At 34.4% G+C, this 21861-nt stretch overlaps 1 protein-coding gene across 2 annotated transcripts in view; it reads right to left on the bottom strand.

Moving 5' to 3' along the window:
* The window catches only part of STRN (striatin), a 164028-nt gene that overhangs the window by 118250 nt on the left and 23917 nt on the right, over positions 1–21861 (bottom strand). For both annotated transcript variants that reach the window (XM_051976149.1, XM_051976150.1), the window contains exon 2: positions 1260–1363. In XM_051976149.1, the coding sequence (XP_051832109.1) occupies positions 1260–1363 (104 nt within the window). The remainder of the gene's footprint in view (positions 1–1259; positions 1364–21861) is intronic.

Below are 21861 nucleotides of genomic sequence, written 5' to 3' on the forward strand. Positions count from 1 at the left end.
GGAAGATACAGAAACAGGACCAGGACCAGGACCAAGACCAGGACCAGGAAGTGAAAATAAAGTTGAAAATAAAGAAAAGGATAGAACAAATGACAAAAAGATTTTCAAGTCAGTTAACCAGAAAAAATTTCCCCCCAGAATTTTTTTTGATTTTATGAAAGATGATGGGAAAAAAGAGGATTCCATTTATTTAATTTTAAATTTCCTTTACTAAAATATGGATTTATTAAAATCATAAAATTTTAGAACCATGAAGAACCACTAGAGACTAACTCTAAGTGACTTCTCCAAAATTAAACTAAATCCTAAGAGTCTTAAGTGACTCATGCTTTATCTCATTCATAGTATTTTGTCATACCGACTTATACCTAGTAGGAATCCAATAAATATCTATTAAATTAATGAACCTAAATCAGGTCTTTTGATTCCCAATTCAATTCTCTTTCCAACACACCAGTCAAAATTTCTTAAAATGCTCCTAAATGTATAAAATTAGAGATATCAATATTTCTTTTATTAGTCAGTCTTAATTAGTCAGTCAATTCTTAATCCAAGACATTTTAAAAATTAATTTTGGGGAAATTCAGGTATCTATGAATATAGGATTTATCTGGAAAATACCTTTGAGGTCAACTAGTCCATTTAACTCTTTTCATTTTATAAATGAGGAAACAATTCAAAGATGTTACATGATTTGTCTAAGCTCAGACAATAATTGACAAGGCCAGAATTCTCATGCAGGTCTATGAACCACTTTATGCTTATTTCCCTAATCTGTACCACCTGGATATTTTATTTTTTGAAGCTACTTAGGTTAAAAATTTTAAATAATAATTTATCCATCTAAATTGGAGAAAACTAAGTATTCCCAGTCAAATCCTTTTAGGTACAATAAAATAAGACTCAAATATCTTTCAAAAATTTTTTTTGCTCTTTTCTTTGATATAAAGTATTCCAAAGTGAGAAACTCCCTTCTGACAATAAAATTTAGCAAGTGTTCTTATAAGTTGCATGGAGGAGTTCAGTGACTGACTAATCAGCCAGAATACATAGGAGGCAGGACTTGCAGGTCTTCCTAAATTAGAGGTTAACTCTGTAAACACTAAATAATACTGCTTCTCAAAATTAAATATTTAAACAAATCTTCTGAATTTACGTGAATTTAGAATTCTAAAACTTATCATCTGGGAAGTGACAAAAAAGTACTCTTGAAGTAACTGAAGAAACTTAAAACATTCTCTTCTGTTTTAGCGAAGTACCTTTCCTGTTTAAGAGCATATTCCAGCATTTTGATCCTCCTTACTAGATCTTTCTTCAGATTTTCTTGTCCTTTCCTTTCTCCTTGAAGGAATGCAATCTGGGCCTGAAAAAGATTAAGCTCAATTTAGATAAAAATGAATTGAAAAAAAATGCAATTAGGAAAATATAGATTCACAATACTAGTTAGGAAAACAATTATAAATGAATAAGCTTGACCCTGAAGATAAAATGTGAGAATGCACATTCTTCGCTTCTTTGCAAAAGGAGAACTGGGAAGGGATAAAAGATCCTAGAACACTTCATATGCAGTAAAACTTGACAGATGCCAGGATTAGTTTTGCTGATCTGATTTTTCTTTTTCATTATTAATCTTGAAGGGATGGCTCTATGGTTACAAAAAGAAGAGATTGATGACATAAAAACAAAATATAAATAAAAATTAAAGATTTATTAGTATTCTTCATGCTTATCTTACAAAAGATATGAGACTTGAAACACAGAAGAATCATTATCAAAAAATTTGAATCACAGAATTTTTTTAAACTTGGAAGCAAACAAGCTATTCATTTGTCACTAAGACAAAATGATTAAAAAACCATAACCAAGGTCCTTTTAAAATTTAAAACATCAAGAATAAATGATGTAGATAACCATACTGCTAACAGATATAGATGAACATGCGCACGCATACATGTGCATACACACAGACACAGACAAACAAGAATACCATATCTGAAAGCACAAAATAGGTAGTTTTTGCTACTTTCAAGCATTGGAGTAAAAGACATCACTCTTCCTATAAGGTTGGTATCTATTAATACTGCTTTATGGTGTAACTAACCCAGTTGTACAATTAAATTTCAAAATGAAGTCCTAATTGTATAATGAACTAACTTTAACCTGGATTTATTTGAAATGTGTATTATAACAATTAAAATATTTTTCTCCACCTCTTCACTTCCAATTTTCTATAATCTAGTGGGTAAAGGGCAAACACAGAATAGTTTACATACATAAAGAATTACTTTTAAATGGCCCCTAATATAAATTCCTTTCTTCCATCTTTCCCCTTATTTTTACAAAGTATTCAAGTAAGGAACGGGGGGAATATAAGTCATTCTACCAAGCAGTTTACAAATATTATTTCATTTGATCCTTACAATAACCCTACAACATAGTTGCAGTGATATTCTGTTTTACAGTTGAAGAGATAAAAAGCAAAAAGAGGTTAAGTGATTTGCTCAGGATCACACAACTTCTGAGACTAAATTTGAACTCAAATCTTCCAAACTACAATCTACTGCATCACCTGTTTGCCATCAGCTTGTAATACTTCTAAAACATTAAATCATCAAGTCTACATGGTTCTAGAATTAAACAAATTTAGAATTTGAATTAAAACAAAACTCATTTTAAATCATTCTGTGATGTTCTGAAAAACAGATCATTCAACTGATAGAAAAACTAACGAGCTAATTCAATATGTAAGCAATAGTACTTTGTATATCATGTCACATGTGACAACATTTAAAAGTGTATTTTATTTAAGAGAAAATTAAAGTGAATTTTTTTCATCAACAAAATTACCAAAAGCAACCTGTCACTTAAAAAATAGCAAGAAGAGGACAAGAAGGCCCACAAATCATCAACTACAGATAGTAAACACAAGTTCTTGAATAAGTGTATTCAGAATTACACCCTGGGAGATGTGGATCCAATATGGCAAAGAAGAAGCCTGAACTCTCCTAAATACTCCTTCAAACAACTTTAAATTACTCCTCAAAATGAATTCTAGAATAGCAGAACTCACAAAAGAATGAAGTAAAGAAATTGTCCAATCCAAGACAACTTAGAAGGTCAGGAGGAAGGTCTATAAAATTGGAATGAGAGTGGAGTGCAGGGCTGAGGCCCAGTGAACCAGCAGGCATTGGGGGCACCTGACTCAGCAAATCAGCTTTGGCTTCCAGAATTTTCAAGTCAGAGATAGTTGGGGGCGGACAACTGGTCAGAAGGAAATTACAAGAGTCCCTTTGCTGGCACTGGATAAAGGATTCTCTTACGTTGTCCAAATACGGATCTAGGTCATAGTCCCAGGATGAAAAGGCACACTAGCAAACAAGAGGCTTGCGGCTACAGGGGAGGTATTTTCAGAAGGAATTAGTGATACAACTGTATCAGAATTATATGTGATCTACATTAAGGGTTCCTTCTGAGGCAGGCAAGGAGAAGCCCCGCAGTGAGTTAGGGCGATCAAATTCCCTCAAAACCTGCCTCAGATACTTCTTTCTTAACTGTGACTTTAGACAAATCATATCACCTCACACAGCCTTCCTTTCCCCATCTGTACAAAAGGGGCAATAATAGTATCTAACCTCCCAAAATTGCTATGAAGATCAAATGAGATTACATATGTGTTTTGAAAACTTAAAGAACTACATAAATGCTATTTATTGTTATTATTCTTTAGTAGTTTGCCTTCTTCCAAAATTACTAATATTATTTCAAAATCTTTTTACCAACATGTAATTAACCATTAAAATATAATAATTTTCCCACTTTTAACTGACAATTTTTATATCAACATAATTTGTCTAAATGAATACGTAACAATGCTCTATATCTTAATCTGATAAATGCCATTGATATTTAATGATCATTTCAAATCCATCACTGGTATATTTTCAAAATTTAGTTCTCTTTGTTCTTCCTATCAATTCACATACTTTCAGTCAGCAAGCATGTTTAAGTGCCTACCAGTGCCAGATCCTGTGCTGAGGGCTGAAAATACAAAGACAAAAAGCAAGTCTCAAGAAATTTAAATTCTACTAGAGGTATGCATTGTGAACACAAATAACCAAATATAAGATAGGTACAAAATAAAAATGTACCCAGGATGTAAACTAACTGGGGAAATCAGGAAAGGTTTCTTAGAAGGTAAAACTTCAATTGAACCTTCAAGGTATCGTGATAGAAAGACCTTTGACTAATTGGAATGCTGTAAAGGGACAGATTGGAGAATACAGGAAGGTGAGTCAAGTGTAATCAACTTGGAAATGTAAAGTGGAGCCAGGTTTTTACTCTACCATGAAAAGAGCTTTATGTACCAAACAGAAGAATTAATAATTTAACCTAGAAGCAATGGAACCAAATGAAGCTTAGAGAAAACTGTCATTATGCTTGGTTTTTGCTCAGTCTATTTTTTTTATACTCAGAAACTATGAACATTGTGAACTATTGTAATCTCTATACCCTTCAGTCACATGACTTTGAAGATATAATTCACAACAGAAAATAATCTATATAAACCCTGTGACTCCCTTTTCATACATCACCAAGGATATCCCCAATGTATGTTCAGAATATTTTTATACAATTTTATAAAAATGAGAATAGAAGAACATGTGTCAGCAGTTACTAAAGTACTTTTTAATCACTTTTTGGTGCAAGTACATGTTTCTTCCACTCATGCAGATATCTTCCCCCTTTTTATATATCTGGAAAAGTACGCCTCTATGCTTTCTCAAAGCTATGTCTTCAATATGGATTTCTTCTGTGTACAATTGTCTAAATAGGCTATTCTTTTGTCTCACAAATATTACCCATTCCAGTGCACATCCATCACTACTATTAACAACAAAAAGCAAATGTGTAATAACATAGCCACAAATATGTTTAAGTTATGCACCTGATAAAACAAATGAGTGATGATCACAAATAAGTTAACAGGTAAACATAGCGTACTGATAGTTACAGTATGATATATCAAGTGGACATTGTCATTATATTGGTTAGTATTTGTATAGCACTTTAAAATTTGCAAAGCACTTAACAAATATCTCATTTTATCATCACAAGAATCCTAGGAGGAAATTGCTATTATTTCAATTTTATAAATGAGAAAAATAAAAGAAAAGAGGTTAAGTGACTTGCTCAGGTTCACCCAGCTAATGTCTGAAGCTGGATTTAACCTGAGGGCTTTTTGACTCAGAGGTTTAGGCACTCACTAAATATTCTTGATTCCCCAGTAAAAGACTTCTTGCCAAATAACTGTAGTCAAATACATTCCTCTCATTCAATATGTAACAAAGATTTAAATGTCTAAGATACCCATGAAGAGGCACTAAAGACCACTTCCTCAATGTGGTCATACATTTTCGCTACTATCACTTCTCTCAGGTCCTCTCAAAGAAATACAGGAAAAAAAAAATGATTATGCAGGTTCCTAGAATTTTTCCTTACACATAAAGCCTGATCAAGGGGTAAAATCTGATATTAACCTTCCCAATAAACTTCACAAAAAATACAACTGGAAAAATGGTTACTTCTGTTTCTACACAAAGCACATCTAATGCTAAGGGAAGAAAAGAAGAAAATTAATTAATTTAACAATATCATTTTCTATTTTATTATGTTTTGTTTCTTAAAGTGTCATATATAAAACTAATTCTATTCCTCAAGCATTTACTAATTGTCTACTATTGTGTTTGTTGGCTTAACTTATCACAATCAAATACAAGGTAGATTTTATAGTATAAATGTACAGTGGTGAATAGAGAACAGATCTCTTCTCCATTTCTCTTACATTTGTTTTGTATTTATATATAAGTATACACTTTATGGACAAACTATAAACTCTGTGAGGTCAGGGAATATTTCATTTTGGCATTTGAATTCTAAGTATTCAGTACGGTACCTAACAGAGCTGCTAGTTGTGAGGGAGTGCAGGGCTTGGACACAGGAAGGCCTATATTCAAATCTGGTCTTAAATATTTACTAGCAGAGTTCCTAGCCAAGTCATTTAACTACCATTTGCTTCATTTTCCCCATTTATAAAATGGAGATAAATCCCAAGATTTCTTATGAAAGGATCAAATGAGAAAACAGTTATAACTTCATGCAGTGTCTTACATATAGCAGGTACTATAAAATATTAATTATTATTGTCATTATTATTTACTAATTAACATTTAATAAATGCTTTTTAAATTTTTTTCCCATTCATGACATCTAAAATTGCTTCTGCAACATATATGAATCAATTTAATTGAAATATTTTTCATTTATATTTTAAAATTCTCTACTTCTGTATAAATTTATTAATCTAATTTATCACTTGATTAACAAATGAAATGTAAAACTGTAAATGCTTCAAGTGAAAAAAATTTGGTGGATTTTTAGTGGATAATTAAAAGTACATTGACCATATTCCAACAAAAACTTAAAAATATTTTCAGTTGTTTAACTTTTTCACTTTTTTCAGTCAAAAATAAAAATCTATTTTATAGTTTTAAAATCTTCCATTTTGCTGAAAAAGTACTTGTGCTTTTCAGTTTCAGTACTGTGTGTCTGTTCAGTTAAATATAAATCTTATTTAGACAAGGCTGTTACTAAATGAAATGTAATAAACTTTACCATTCCTTTAAGTACCTTCATAAGCAAATAACAAATATGAAAAACAAATATATTTAAAACCTGAAATAAAAAATTAACAAAAACAATAAACTAACAGAAAAGTAAACTAATTTAAGGTTCTCTCATCTGTAAGCCTTAGTAAAGCTAAGTTTTAAACCAGAATCACAGTTATCAGAAAACTAGGGTTCAGATTTCAGCTACCACATAATCAGATGCTCAAGATTACATAATTTGCCCAATGCCAAACAGTATGAAGCCACAGAGCCAAATTCCTAACGATTCCCAAGTTCAACTTTCCAAGTTCATTGCTCCTGCTATTGGTCACAAAAACCCTTCCACTTACATGTGACTCAATTATGAAGTTACAAAAATGGCCATTAAAATATGAATAATGCAACCATTTTACCTTAGAGTTTCTTCTGTTTTTTTTTTCTTTAACCTAACATACTACTCTTTTCTCTTACACCTTTATCTCTCCCCCCCCCACCAAAAAAAAAAAAAAAAAAAACCCTCTGATAACACCCTTCATTCTTTCTATTTTATTCTAATCTCTACTAAAGAAGTGGCCCTTCTCTTTATCATAACCTCTATGGTTATGGAACCCTGATCCCATCCCAGATTTATCCCAGAGAATGTAAATTCCATGAGGCCAGACACTGTTATTATACAACCTTATTATAGAACTTCCCCAATACATTGCAGGGGTCCTCAAACTTTTAAAATAAGGGACAGTTCACTGTCCCTCAGACTGTTGGAGGGCCGAACTATAGTAAAAACAAAAACTCTGTTTTGTGGAAAGAAACTTCATAGCCCTGGGTGAGGGGGATAATCGTCCTCAGCTGCTGTATCTGGCCCTGCATTGGAGGTTAAATAAATACTAAATGTTAGATATAACTTTTAAATACATTTCCATATTTGTCATGTTGTACAAGAAAAATTAGACCAAAAAGGGGAAAAAAACCACAAGAAAAAAACCAAAAAAATGTGAAAATACTATGCTTTGAACCATATTCAGTCTCTACAATTCTCTCTTTGGATACAGATGGCATTTTCTAAAACAAGTCTACTGGAATTATCTTGAATCGCCACACTGCTGAGAAGAGCCAAATCCATTACACTGATTATCACATAATCTTGTTACTGTATACAATGATCTCCTGGGCCCTACTCATTCACTCAGCATCAGTTCATATAAATCTTTCCAGGCTTTTCTGAAATCAGCCAGCTCATCATTTCTTATAGAACAATAATACTTCATCACACACACACACACACACACACACACACACACACACACACACACACTCTATAATTTATTCAACCATTCCCCAACTGATGGACATCCACTCCATTTCCAATTTCTTGCCACTAAAAATATTTTTGTACCTGTGGATTATTTTCCCTCTTTTATGATCTCTTTGTGAGACTGCAAATCAAAGGGTATGCACAGTTTTATATCCCTTTGGGCACAGTTCCAAATTGCCCTCCAGAATTCTTGGATCATTTCCCAAATCCATCAACTATGCATTAAGATCCCATTTTCCCACATCCCTTCAAACATTTATCATTATCTTAGTCAATCTGAAAGGGGCAAGCCACTGACTTTCTTAATCAATTTAGCTGTTTTTTTCCTGCCATATAATCATTGCTGTTAGTCCTTCCTCATTTTAAACATGTTAACACATTCCCATTTATTAGCATCTTCCAAAATCTAGTAACACTCCAATAAAATTTGGGAATTTGATTTCTAGGACCCTACTATCCAAAAGTCAGTTCAGAAGAGAGGTAAATGGGAAAAGCCCAAATTACTGAAAAAAGAAAACTCTCATGAAGTTCATGCAATTAACTTCCGAGGCAAAATGTAAAGGTACTTTCAAACCTTTACCTATAAAACTGCTATACATACAGCTTTTGATGATTCGTTTTTAAATTTCTTATATGTAAATGTAGTCTGCTGCCAACAATTCTGAGGTAAATCTACATATATTTACTATTCCTTGAACCTTCAGCTATATAAAAAGAATTTAGCTTGAAATCTAGCTGGAAACAAAAATAGCCAAAATTAAATTAGGCTATACATAATATTACACAGTGATTATTTCCAATTTATCCTGTATATAACTGTTTTCATGCTGTCCTCTTAATTAGACTGTAAGAGCTCCTTTGGAATAGAAATATCTTTTATCCAAACGCTCAGCATTTAATGCAGTCAATACCTGGAACACAGTAAGTGTTTAATCAAATTACTTGTTGTTCAATTGTGTTTGATTCTTTGTGACCTATGGACCACAGCACACTAATGCTATCCATAAGGTTTTCTTGTCAAAGGTATTAAAGTAGTTTTCAATTTCCTTCTCCAGCTTATTTTACAGCTGAGGAAACTGAGACAAATAAGAGTTAAGTGGCTTGTCCAAAGTAACACAACTAGGAAGTGTCTGAGATTGGATTTGAATTTGGATCTTCCTGATTCCTGTTGAGAGATCTAGGTGCCTCTTAATCAAGGTATACATATTATATTTTCACATGCATGGTATAATCAAATTATACATACTCCAATAATATGGTAATACATTTTAACTACACCTCACTATAAAATTACAAAATCTTGTTATGTCACCATTTACAATCCATTTATAATATAGGCTTTTCCAGAACAATCAATGCTACTACTACAAAATGCTACTAGGTAGAGTATGTTTGCAATGTGATTTAAAATACAAGTACAATTAGGATTCTGATGCAGGAGAAAGTACTAGAAGTCAGAGCAGTCTAAGAACATATCATATAACAGGTTAGGCTTTTAAACCAGACTCTTCATTGTCAAAGAGTAAATAGCATTTGTATGCAGAGAACAATATACACAAAGAAAAGGGAAGTGTCCTTCAGCCTAAGTATTTGTGAAGTCTATTGATATGTGAAATGTCTGTTGATTATCACTGGCTGTTATTATTTCCTATTTATCTGGAACATATGCCAGTTATGTGATTGTAAACGTGTCTTCTGAATATATTTAGTCAGATGCTTATCATTTTTCTTAGAATACTATGGTACCTTCTTTATAAAGTATGTTAAAGTACCTAGGAGATTGAATTAAAATGTGATAGTTGCATTTTCCTTTTCAACAAAAGATAATATAACACTACAGAAATGGGAGTACATTCCCATTTTACATCTATTTTTTCTGTCCTTTTCCAGCTCTAGATTATCCATTTAGGCTGGTTCTCATGCCAAGTTCAGGGAAAATTTGCTTCCTCTTATAATGTTTTGAAAGAGATAAAATGTTCATAATTCTTCATTCTTCTCTTACATAAGTCTTACAAAAATAAAGATTTTTATCCTAAATACACATTGTCTGAGGCTCCTGTGTCTGTCTGATTGGTATAGACATTCTGTGGTATCTAGCTGAAGTGGTTTCTGGGTTCTTTCAGGCTCCTTGTAGTAATTAACTTTTATTTCAAACTTCTCTAAAAACAGAGATAAAGTCAATGTATTTAACTTCTGACCACTGCCAAATTTGAAAAGTCAATAGTTAAAAGCAGTTAAGATAGGCGTTAAATCACATTCAATGAATTCTCAACTTCATCTTTTCTTCTAATTTAACAATGATTTTGACCTAAGTTTTAATCTCAGCCAATTCTAGAATAACTTTCTCTTCAGCAACTATTTCCTGTCTTAAAGTATGATTAATTCTATCTTTTATAAAAATGTTCAATAATTGCTAATATCTTCTGATTCTCTTCTTGAAAAATTTTTAATTCCTGAACTATATTTTCCCCACAAAGTTTTCCAAAATCAATTCACTGAATAAATTAAGTAGCAAGTTTAAATTACTAGTTGTAGAGAGTCTTATATAATTATGACTCTTACATCCTATGATCCTTTATTCCTATTCCAATACTACTACTCAATGTAGATGTGGAAAGAAATCATTTTATATTGTTATGTTTTGTAGATAAACATAATTTTTAAAAACACATCACCCCAGGAACAATTTTTTGGTAATGAGATTCTTCATACTTCAGGTAGGCTGATCCTTGAAGAGAAGAATATGTCACCTAGCCTAAAATGTCTGAAGATTTTTCAGCTTGGTATGACTTGCCACAGCTTTCATTGCACTGGCCTACTACAAGAACTCAAGGTTATCTACAACCCACAATAAGGCAAAGCAAAACTTTTATGGACACTGCTCTTTTTGGTCAAAGCAAGATTTTTGTCTTCATAAAACATTCATAATTTGATTTCTATTTATGGCTGGATAAGAAACATAAAAATTTACAAGCATGAAACTTTTTCTTTTTTTCTGAGACAATTGGAGTTAAGTGACTTGCCCAGAGTCACACAGCTAGTAAGTGTTAAGTATCTGAAACCACATTTGAAGTCAGGTCCTCCTGACTTCAGGGCTGATGTGCTATCCAATGCACCACCTAGCTGCCCCAACCATGAAACTTTCAAAGAAAAAACTGCCAATTATGATCCTGTTGAAACCATTGTGGATTAAAGAACTTTTAAAAGCTTATCAAGACCAAATGCCTTCTTAAGTGGCATAAATTACTTGATAACTCTCTCTACTCCATTCTTTCCTTCTCTCTGCCTCTCTCTATTTCTCTTTCACATACACACACACACACATACACAATCAAAGTACATGCTATATTGCCAAAATCTTAGTGGTATCCACAAACAAATATAACTAATACCTAGAGAAAAAGTTAAACAATGACTCAAAAATTCAACAAAGGGGCCCAAGCTCTGCTTCCTAAGCCAGGACACATGCAACCTGTTGCCCACAATATGCCTTATATCAGAACTAGCTTAAATAGATATAGTGACTAGCCATCCCAGTTTTTCCAGGGAAGTCATGTTTTTATATATCCTGCCCTGCTATCACTTCCAAAATGTTTAATTTTTCAAGAAATTCCAGCATTTTGATAAATGGTAATCAAATCTAATCAAGGAACAAAAAACAACCAAAAAATATGTGACAGATCACTGTCATATAAAATGAGAATCACTGAATAAATATCACTATTATTTTTTTTAAAAACCATCATATGGCCTTATCATGTAGCCACACATATATGTACACAGCATATATGTATATTGTACATGCAGGAATACAGGTTGACTCAGTAGGAGCTACTTTCCTGCTATCATAGGATTATACATTTAGACCTAGAAACTCCATAACTCTAAAAAGGTCTTCTATACCAATGTCCTCAATGAGGAAATGAGAAAAGTAAAACCCAAAAAACTAAATAATTTCAGTGACAAAGAAAATTCAAATTTTATATACAGAACCCTTTCCTCCAATGTATCATGATACCTTCCTTCTAAAAGTTCAATATAAGGCCACATATACAAAAATTTTAAATTATTGAAAAAAAAAAAAAAACTTTCCAATGGTAGTAACAACAACAAAAAACAACCCCTCTCCCAAAAAAAAAAAAAAAAAAAAAAAAAAAAAAAAAAAAACCACCCTTTCCAATGGTAGTAAAAGGACTACATTCAACAGGAAAATGATATTGAAAATGTGCAAATTCATCCTCTCACTAGTATTTAGGAAGGATGTTTGAAGCAGGTTGTGGTCCCTTTAAGAAACTAATTTATGACTTCCGGCCAAGATGGCAGAGAGGAGGCACACATCTGTGTAACCTCTGCGTTTTTTCTCTCATTATCCATTTCATTTCATGCCTCTGAATTAATGCTCGACTGAAAAAAAAACCTACAATTAGTTATCAAGAGAAACCATCCTTGAGACTCGTCAGGAAAGGTCTGTTTTTGCACGAGGGCGGGGACGGTTATTAGATCAGAAGCAGACTGTGGGCAGACAGCTGCAGCGAGAGCACGGAAGGTGGCTCAGAGCCGAGCAGAGCGGAGAGGGGGTGGGGCGTGATCGCAGCAGTCTCTGTGGGGAGAGCTTTGCTACAGGATTAGATACTTTGCTCCAGCAGCTCAGCAGAGAAGCTAAAAACACCATGGGTGAAGAATACAACCCCAAACAGCTGGAGTCTCTCAGGACCTGACCACCCCTCCCCCACAGTGTCTCAGCACGCTCTGGGATTTCAGAGCGCAGGCAGCGCAGCACAGTTATCGCTGTCCTGGTAGGGCCTTCACTACTGCCCCGGTAACATCACCCAGCCCCAAAGAAAGCAGCCTCCATTCAAGCATTTTTAATTCTGTTTCTTTGATAGTTTGTCTTTGATTATTAGACAGAATGAGCAAGAAACTGAAAAGGACTTTAACCCTTGACAGCTTCTATATGGATAGAGAGCAGACTCTAAATCCTGAGGAGACTAAAAACAAACACTCTCCAGGTGAATCCCCAAAGGAGGAGATCATCTGTTCCTCAGCACAGATGAATCTCATAAAAGAAATTAAAAAGACTCTCACAAGAGAGCTAGAAGAAAAATGGGAAAAGGAGAGGGAGGCTTGGCAAAAGAGTCAGGAGAAGTCATCCCACTCAGTTAAAGAGAGAGTGGATAAAGAAATCAAATCCTTTGAAAACTAGGATTAGTGACCTGGAAACAGAAAATAGCTCTCTAAAAAACAAAATTGGCGAAATGGGAAAAAATTCCATAGAACAAAAGAACTCAATTGGACAATTAGAAAAAGATCTTTAAAAAGTGAGTGAAGAAAATACTTCACTGAAAATCAGGGTCGAACAAATGGAATTGAATGACTCGAGGAGACAAGAAGAATCAGTCAAGCAAATCCAAAAAAAAATCAAACAATGGAAAAGAATGTGAAATACCTTCTGGGGAAGACAACAGACCTGGAAAACAGATCCAGGAGAGACAACCTGAGAATCATCGGACTCCCAGAAAAGTATGATGAAAAAAAGAGCCTGGACACTATTTTCCAGGAAATTATCAAAGAGAACTGCCCAGAAGTCATAGAAACAGAGGGTAAAATAGACATTGAAAGAATTCATCGATCCCCTAATGAAAGGGATCCTAAAATCAAAACACCAAGAAATATAGTGGCCAAATGCCAGAACCCTCAGACGAAGGAAAAAATACTGCAAGCAGCTAGAAAAACCCAATTCAAGTATCAAGGAGCCACAATAAGAATCACCCAGGATCTAGCAGCATCCACATTAAAGGATCGAAGGGCCTGGAATATGATATTCCGAAAGGCTAAGGAACTTGGTATGCAACCAAAAATAACTTACCCAGCGAGAATGAGCATCTTTTTCCAGGGAAGAAGATGGACATTCAACGAAGTAAGCGAATTTCACCTATTTTTGATGAAAAAGCCAGAACTTAACAAAAAGTTTGATCTACAAGTACAGAACTCAAGAGAAATCTAAAAAGGTAAAGATTAATCTTGGGAACCATATTTTGGCTATAAAGATGTATAAAGAATACATATATACCTTGTTCTAGAAACTAGATGTGGAAAGGACATTGTACCAGAAAAAGGGTAAAGTGGGGGTATTACATCTCATGAAGAGGCAAAGAAAACCTATTATATCTGAGAGAAAGAATGGAGAGGGATGAATATAGTGAGTATTTTACTGCTTTCAGAATTGGCTTTAAGAGAAAAATTTTAGACATATTCTATGGTGAAACTTCTCCCACCTCATTGAAAAGTGAGAAGGGAAAAGTGAAAAGGGAAGGAATAAGCTAAGTGGAAGGGAATACGGTAACTGGGAGGGAAAGGGGTAAGATAGGGGGAGGAACTCTAAGGCGGGGAGAGGGATACTAAAAAGGGAAGGCTGTGAGAAGCAAGTGGTGCTCACAAGCTTAATACTGGGAAGGGGGGTAAGGGGGTAAGAAGGGAGAAAAGCATAAACCGGGGTTAACAAGATAGCAAGTAATACAGAATTGGTCATTTTAACCATAAATGTGAACGGGGTAAACTCCTCCATAAAGAGGAAGCGATTAGCAGAATGGATTAAAAGCCAGAGTCCTACAATATGTTGTTTACAGGAAACACACCTGAAGCGGGGAGATACATGCAGGTTAAAGGTAAAAGGTTGGAGTAAAATCTACTATGCTTCAGGTAAAGTCAAAAAAGCAGAGGTAGCCATCCTGATCTCAGATCAAGCTAAAGCAAAAATTGATCTATCAAAAGAGATAAGGAAGGGCACTATATCTTGCAAAAGGGTAGAATGAATAATGAAGCAGTATCTATATTAAACATATATGCACCAAGTGGTGTAGCATCTAAATTCTTAAAAGAGAAATTAAGAGAGCTGCAAGAAGAAATAGACAGCAAAACTATAATAGTGGGAGATCTCAACCTTGTACTCTCAGAATTAGATAAATCAAACCGCAAAATAAATAAGAAAGAAGTCAAAGAGATAAATAAAATACTAGAAAAATTAGATATGATAGATCTCTGGAGAAAATGTAATGGGGACAGAAAGGAGTACACCTTCTTTTCAGCAGTTCATGGAACTTATACAAAAATTGACCATATATTAGGACATAAAAACCTCAAACTCAAATGCAGTAAGGCAGAAATAGTAAATGCATCCTTTTCAGACCACGATGCATTGAAAATTACATTCAATAAAAAGCCACGGGAAAGTAGACCAAAAAATAATTGGAAACTAAATAATCTCATACTAAAGAATGATTGGGTGAAACAGCAAATTATAGACATAATTAATAACTTCACCCAAGAAAACGATAATAATTAGACATCATACCAAAATGTATGGGATGCAGCCAAAGCGGTAATATGGGGAAATCTCATATCTCTAGAGGCCTATTTATATAAAATAGAGAAAGAGAAGGTCAATGAATTGGGCTTGCAACTAAAAATGCTAGAAAAGGAACAAATTAAAAAACTCCAGTCAAACACTAAACTTGAAATTCTAAAAATAAAAGGAGAGATCAATAAAATTGAAAGTAAAAAATCTATTGAATTAATTAATAAAACTAAGAGTTGGTTCTATGAAAAAACCAACAAAATAGATAAACCCTTAGTAAATCTGATTTAAAAAAGGAAAGAGGAAAATCAAATTGTTAATCTTAAAAATGAAAAGGGAGCACTCACCACTAACGAAGAGGAAATTAGAGCAATAATTAGGAGTTACTTTGCCCAACTTTACGCCAATAAATTCGACAACTTAAATGAAATAGAAGAATACCTCCAAAAATATAGCTTCCCTAAACTAACAGAGGAAGAAGTAAATATCCTAAACACTCCCATCTCAGAAAAAGAAATAGAACAAACTATCAATCAACTCCCTAAGAAAAAATCCCCAGGACCAGATGGATTTACATGTGAATTCTATCAAACATTTAAAGATCAATTAACTCCAATGCTAAATAAACTATTTGAAAAAGTAGGGATTGAAGGAGTCCTACCAAACTCCTTTTATGACACAGACATGGTACTGATACCTAAACCAGGTAGGCTGAAAACAGAGAAAGAAAATTATAGACCAATCTCCCTAATGAATATTGATGCTAAAATCTTAAATAAAATATTAGCAAAAAGATTACAGAAAATCATCCCCAGGATAATACACTATGACCAAGTAGGATTTATACCAGGAATGCAGGGCTGGTTCAATATTAGGAAAACTATTAACATAATTGACTATATCAATAACCAACCAAACAAAAACCATATGATCATCTCAATAGATGCAGAAAAAGCATTTGATAAAATCCAACAGCCATTCCTAATAAAAACACTTGAGAGCACAGGAATAAAAGGACTTTTCCTTAAAATAGTCAGGAGCATATATTTAAATCCATCAGTAAGCATCATATGCAATGGGAAAAAACTGGAACCTTTCCCAGTAAGATCTGGAGTGAAGCAAGGTTGCCCACTATCACCATTATTATTCAATATTGTATTAGAAACACTAGCCTCGGCAATAAGAGTCAAGAAAGAGATTAAAGGAATTAGAGTAGGCAATGAGGAAACCAAACTATCTTTGCAGATGATATGATGGTATACCTAGAGAACCCCAGAGATTCTACTAAAAAGCTATTAGAAATAATTCATAATTTTAGCAAAGTAGCAGGATACAAAATAAATCCCCATAAATCCTCAGCATTTTTATACACCACCAACAAAATCCAAGAGCAAGAGATACAAAGAGAAATTCCATTCAAAATAGCTGTTGATAGCATAAAATATTTGGGAATCTACCTACCAAAGGAAAGTCAGGAATTATTTGAGCAAAATTACAAAAAAGTTTCCACACAAATAAAGTCACAATTAAATAATTGGAAAAATATTAAGTGCTCTTGGATAGGCCGAGCGAATATAATAAAGATGACAATACTCCCTAAACTAATCTATTTATTTAGTGCTATACCAATCAGACTTCCAAGAAAATATTTTAATGATTTAGAAAAAATAACAACAAAATTCATGTGGAACAATAAAAAGTCAAGAATCTCAAGGGAATTAATGAAAAAAAAAATCAAATGAAGGTGCTCTAGCTGTACCTGATCTAAAATTATATTATAAAGCAGCAGTCACCAAAACCATTTGGTATTGGCTAAGAAATAGATTAGTTGATCAGTGGAAAAGGTTAGGTTCACAAGACAGAATAGTCAACTATAGCAATCTAGTGTTTGACAAACCCAAAGATTCTAACTTTTGGGATAAGATTTCATTATTTGATAAAAACTGCTGGGATAACTGGAAATTAGTATGGCAGAAATTAGGCAAGGACCCACACTTAACACCATATACCAAGATAAGATCAAAATGGGTCCATGATCTAGGCATAAAGAACGAGATTATAAATAAATTAGAGGAACATAGGATAGTTTATCTCTCAGACTTGTGGAGGAGAAAGAAATTTGTGACCAAAGATGAACTAGAGACCATTACTGATCACAAAATAGAAAATTTTGATTATATCAAATTAAAAAGCCTTTGTACAAACAGAACGAATGCAAACAAGATTAGTAGGGAAGCAACAAACTGGGAAAACATCTTTACAATTAAAGGTTCTGATAAAGGCCTCATTTCCAAAATATATAGAGAACTGACTCTAATTTATAAGAAACCAAGCCATTCTCCAATTGATAAATGGTCAAAGGATATGAACAGACAATTTTCAGATGATGAAATTGAAACTATTACCACTCACATGAAAGAGTGTTCCAAATCACTATTGATTAGAGAAATGCAAATTAAGACAACTCTGAGATATCACTACACACCTGTCAGATTGGCTAAGATGACAGGAAAAAATAATGATGAATGTTGGAGGGGATGCGGGAAAACGGGGACACTGATGCATTGTTGGTGGAGTTGTGTACGAATCCAACCATGCTGGAGAGCAATCTGGAATTATGCCCAAAAAGTTATCAAACTGTGCATACCCTTTGATCCAGCCGTGTTTCTATTGGGCTTATACCCCAAAGAGATACTAAAAAAGGGAAAGGGACCTGTATGTGCCAAAATGTTTGTAGTAGCCCTGTTTGTAGTGGCTAGAAACTGGAAAATGAATGGATGCCCATCAATTGGAGAATGGCTGGGTAAATTGTGGTATATGAATGTTATGGAATATTATTGCTCTGTAAGGAATGACCAGCAGGATGAATACAGAGAGGCTTGGAGAGATCTACATGGACTGATGCTAAGTGAGATGAGCAGAACCAGGAGATCATTATACACTTCGACAACGATATCGTATGAGGATGTATTCTGATGGAAGTTGATTTCTATGACAAAGAGACCTAACTGAGTTTCAATGGATAAATGATGGACAGAAACAGCTACACCCAAAGAAGGAACACTGGGAAATGAATGTGAACTATTTGCATTTTTGAGTTTCTTCCCGAGTTATTTTTGACCTTCTGAATCCAATTCTCCCTGTGCAACAGGAGAACTGTTCGGTTCTGCAAATATGTATTGTATCTAGGATATACTGCAACATATCTAACATATATAGGGCTGCTTGCCATCTTGGGGAGGGGATGGAGGGAGGGAGGGGAAAAATCGAAACATAAGCGAGTGCAAGGGATAATGTTGTAAAAAATTACCCTGGCATGGATTCTGTCAACATAAAGTTATTATTAAATTAAATTAAATTAAAATTAAAAAAAAAAAGAAACTGATTTGTGATCCTTTCTGATTGATTTGTGATTCAGATTACTCCTATCCCTTCCTGGCTGATGTATTATCAGTTCAGGAAGCGTGCACCTTTGATTCACAAATCCTGGTCAAAAGCACCCCTTTGAAAGTCAATAAGAGATCTGGGCTTGTCCCAGCCCCTATCAGATCTGAGTCAAATTGGACTCTCACAATCCCCATTGGATCTGAGCCAACTTGGGATTCCACCCACGGTCCCCCTTTAGTTAAAAATCTCTCATTATAAAAAGAGCCAAACTAAAATCCTCTCTGCAGAGGTTCCAAACATGCCAGTCCCACGCTTGGCACGCCAAAAGTCTCTGCCCACTGGAATATTGTTTCCAGTGCCTCTTTACTCTCACCTATTTCCTTAACTAGACTTTAACCTTACTTCCAATCTCTATAATAAACCTCTTTTATCTATCTAGGTTTTCGGGTCTATACATTCCTTTACAGAGAACCTCTGCGCCGCCAGAAAGGGAATCCTCCCTTGCATCACCACTAGACCTTATTTAACTCCCTGATCACCAGAAACCCCATTTGGGTTTGGGTGCCCCAAATCTAAATCTCATCATGTTTATTTTCATTCACAACTTCTGGAGATCAGAACTTTAAATAGTCAGTGAAATTATAAAATCTCTCTTGATTAGTTACATGGGTTCCTCAGAGACTTGCCAAGAAAAGCTTAAAAAAGAATTTAAAAAGAAAATTGAATAACAAATTTAACAAGAGACCATCAATTCTAACAATAAATGATGAAAATAGCAAAATTTTATATTAACATATTAGCTGACTTGTTTCTTTTCATTAAAATTAAACTTTCAACTAAAGTGATTCATTAAAAGTATAATGAAATAAACTAATTGTATGCTTTTACAAAGAAAATCTTTTTTTTTTATCAGATCATAAATCACCAAATTTTTTTTATTTAAAAAATGGCAATTTTAATTAAGGGCAAGCCACATTTACTGACTACTATTCTAAGTAGTAAGAATACAAAGAAATACCCTAATATTTCCTGATTCTAAAGAATTTACATCCAGTTGAGAGTTACAAATACCGTGTTTCCCCAATAATAAGACCTATCCCGAAAATAAGCCCTCCTTTTAATGTGTAAGGTTCTTTTAAATAAGCCCTCCCCCGAAAATAAGCCCTATTGAGATTGCTACTGTAGTGAAGGTGATCCCCTGCGCTACATGCTACATTATGGTACCCTCTGTATGCACCATTTCCCCCCACCCCTCCTCCCGGTGAAACGCACGCCGCGCTCCGAGCTGCATCCAATCAGAGTTGCAGCCATGAGCGCGTCATCCTGTTCTTCCCCAGTGATTTGCTTGCTGGCGCCATTGAGAGCAGTGCCGCGGAGGAGAGCTGAGGCAGGACAACATAAAAACCCAGTATGTAAGCAGGAGTGAGGGGGCATGATGGAGGATAAAAGGGGCATGATGGAGGATAAAAGAAGAACTCAGCCATCACTCACCGCGCTAAAGAAATGAAGAACTTCCTTGCAGAGAGAAGAATAGATCAAGTAATGATTCCTGCAGGAATGACTGCTTATCTCCAGACCCTTGATATTGCAATAAACAAGCCATTCAAGGACCATCTGCGCATGGAAGTCAATGACTACATTGAAAATAGAATGGAAAGAAATCAGCGTGGAAACTTTGTGAACCCTGTCTGCAAGAAGTCGTGACTTGGGTGAAGAAGTCATGGAATAAAATTACTGACAGCTGTGTCGCCGAGGCACTACGAGCAGGTTACCTGGACAAGACATGTTCATTTAAAGAGAGCTATATTGCTGGACATGACAGATTGAGTCCACTTCTTCTGAAGGAAATAGAGGCATAAGACATCCAGGACGGAATTCAGGGTATGGACACTTATGACGATGTTGTTGAAGAAGATGCCATGATCATTATTGAATAAAGGTACTTTTTTTGGTTCATATTTACCTGTTTATTAAAATTGCTGTCAATGTTCATTAAAATAAGCCCTCCCCTGAAAATAAGCCCTCTGGTGGTTTTTCTGTCCAAAAAAATAAGTGTCTTATTATCGGGGAAACACGGTAGTAAATATAATCCTAAAAGTGAACTCCACTTTCTAACAAGAGACAGAAACATAACCAATCCACAGGGATAAATCACATTTCATTCCCAGACTCTGTTTTGGTTCTGTATTCCCTCTACACAACCAAGCCTATCATCGTTCATACATATTTCAGGAGAATAAGAGAAAGGAAATAGGGTAAAGAAACAGGAGAAAATAAGTTAAATTGCTAGGAACATAGAGGGGGTAAAATATTTTTCTTTCTCATCTCCCATTACCAGTACAATGGTACAGTTTTGGTTTCAATAATTACAATTATCCCAATTTTCAGATTCTTTCCCTATTCTCTTCTTTCAATTTTAAATTTGAGAACTGGAGCAGATTTTAGTAATATCTTTAATTCTATAGCTTTTACACTATGCTTGGCACTCTCAGTTAAGAATTATAAATAAAAGAGCAAGAAAACAAGTTCCAAACTAGCATATAATTACCACCAGGTAATATTGTTACTATTATTCTCTGTGGAACTGTACATTAATGTTTAGTCCTTTCACAACCTGATATACTGGTATTGAATCCAACTTTTCTTGTATGCAAATGAATTTTAATGAAGGCTATAAGTGACTAAGTGAGACACTAGCCTCAGGCTTTTCTTTGATTTGTTAGCACAAATGCTGGAATGCCAAGAGGCCAACACACCTCAAATATCCACTCCACCCAGTACTCCCAACTATTTTCAAAATAGCTCACTTAATTCCAGGTTCCCTTCAAGTCAATAAGCATTTATTAAGTGCCTACCAAGGGAGCAGGTACTGTACTAAGCTCTGGAGATAAAATTTTCCCTAATCTTTTTTTCTCATTCTCCTTCCCCACAGTTCTCTTCCCCTTACTTTCTATTCTTCTCTTAAGGTCATCAAAACAGAGTTATTCCCAAATCTTCTCTCCTTGATCTCTTTTTATCTCTACTCTGCTTTCTGGTACCAAGCAATCCAAAAGAAAAAGTAGAAACAGAAAGAAAAAAATGGCTGATCAAAAATAAAAATGATACAGATTTTTAACAGAAGCAGAAGAGATTAAGAGGTGGCA

Source organism: Antechinus flavipes, chromosome 2 (assembly GCF_016432865.1).
Source record: "Antechinus flavipes isolate AdamAnt ecotype Samford, QLD, Australia chromosome 2, AdamAnt_v2, whole genome shotgun sequence".
In the NCBI taxonomy this organism is placed as follows: domain Eukaryota; kingdom Metazoa; phylum Chordata; class Mammalia; order Dasyuromorphia; family Dasyuridae; genus Antechinus; species Antechinus flavipes.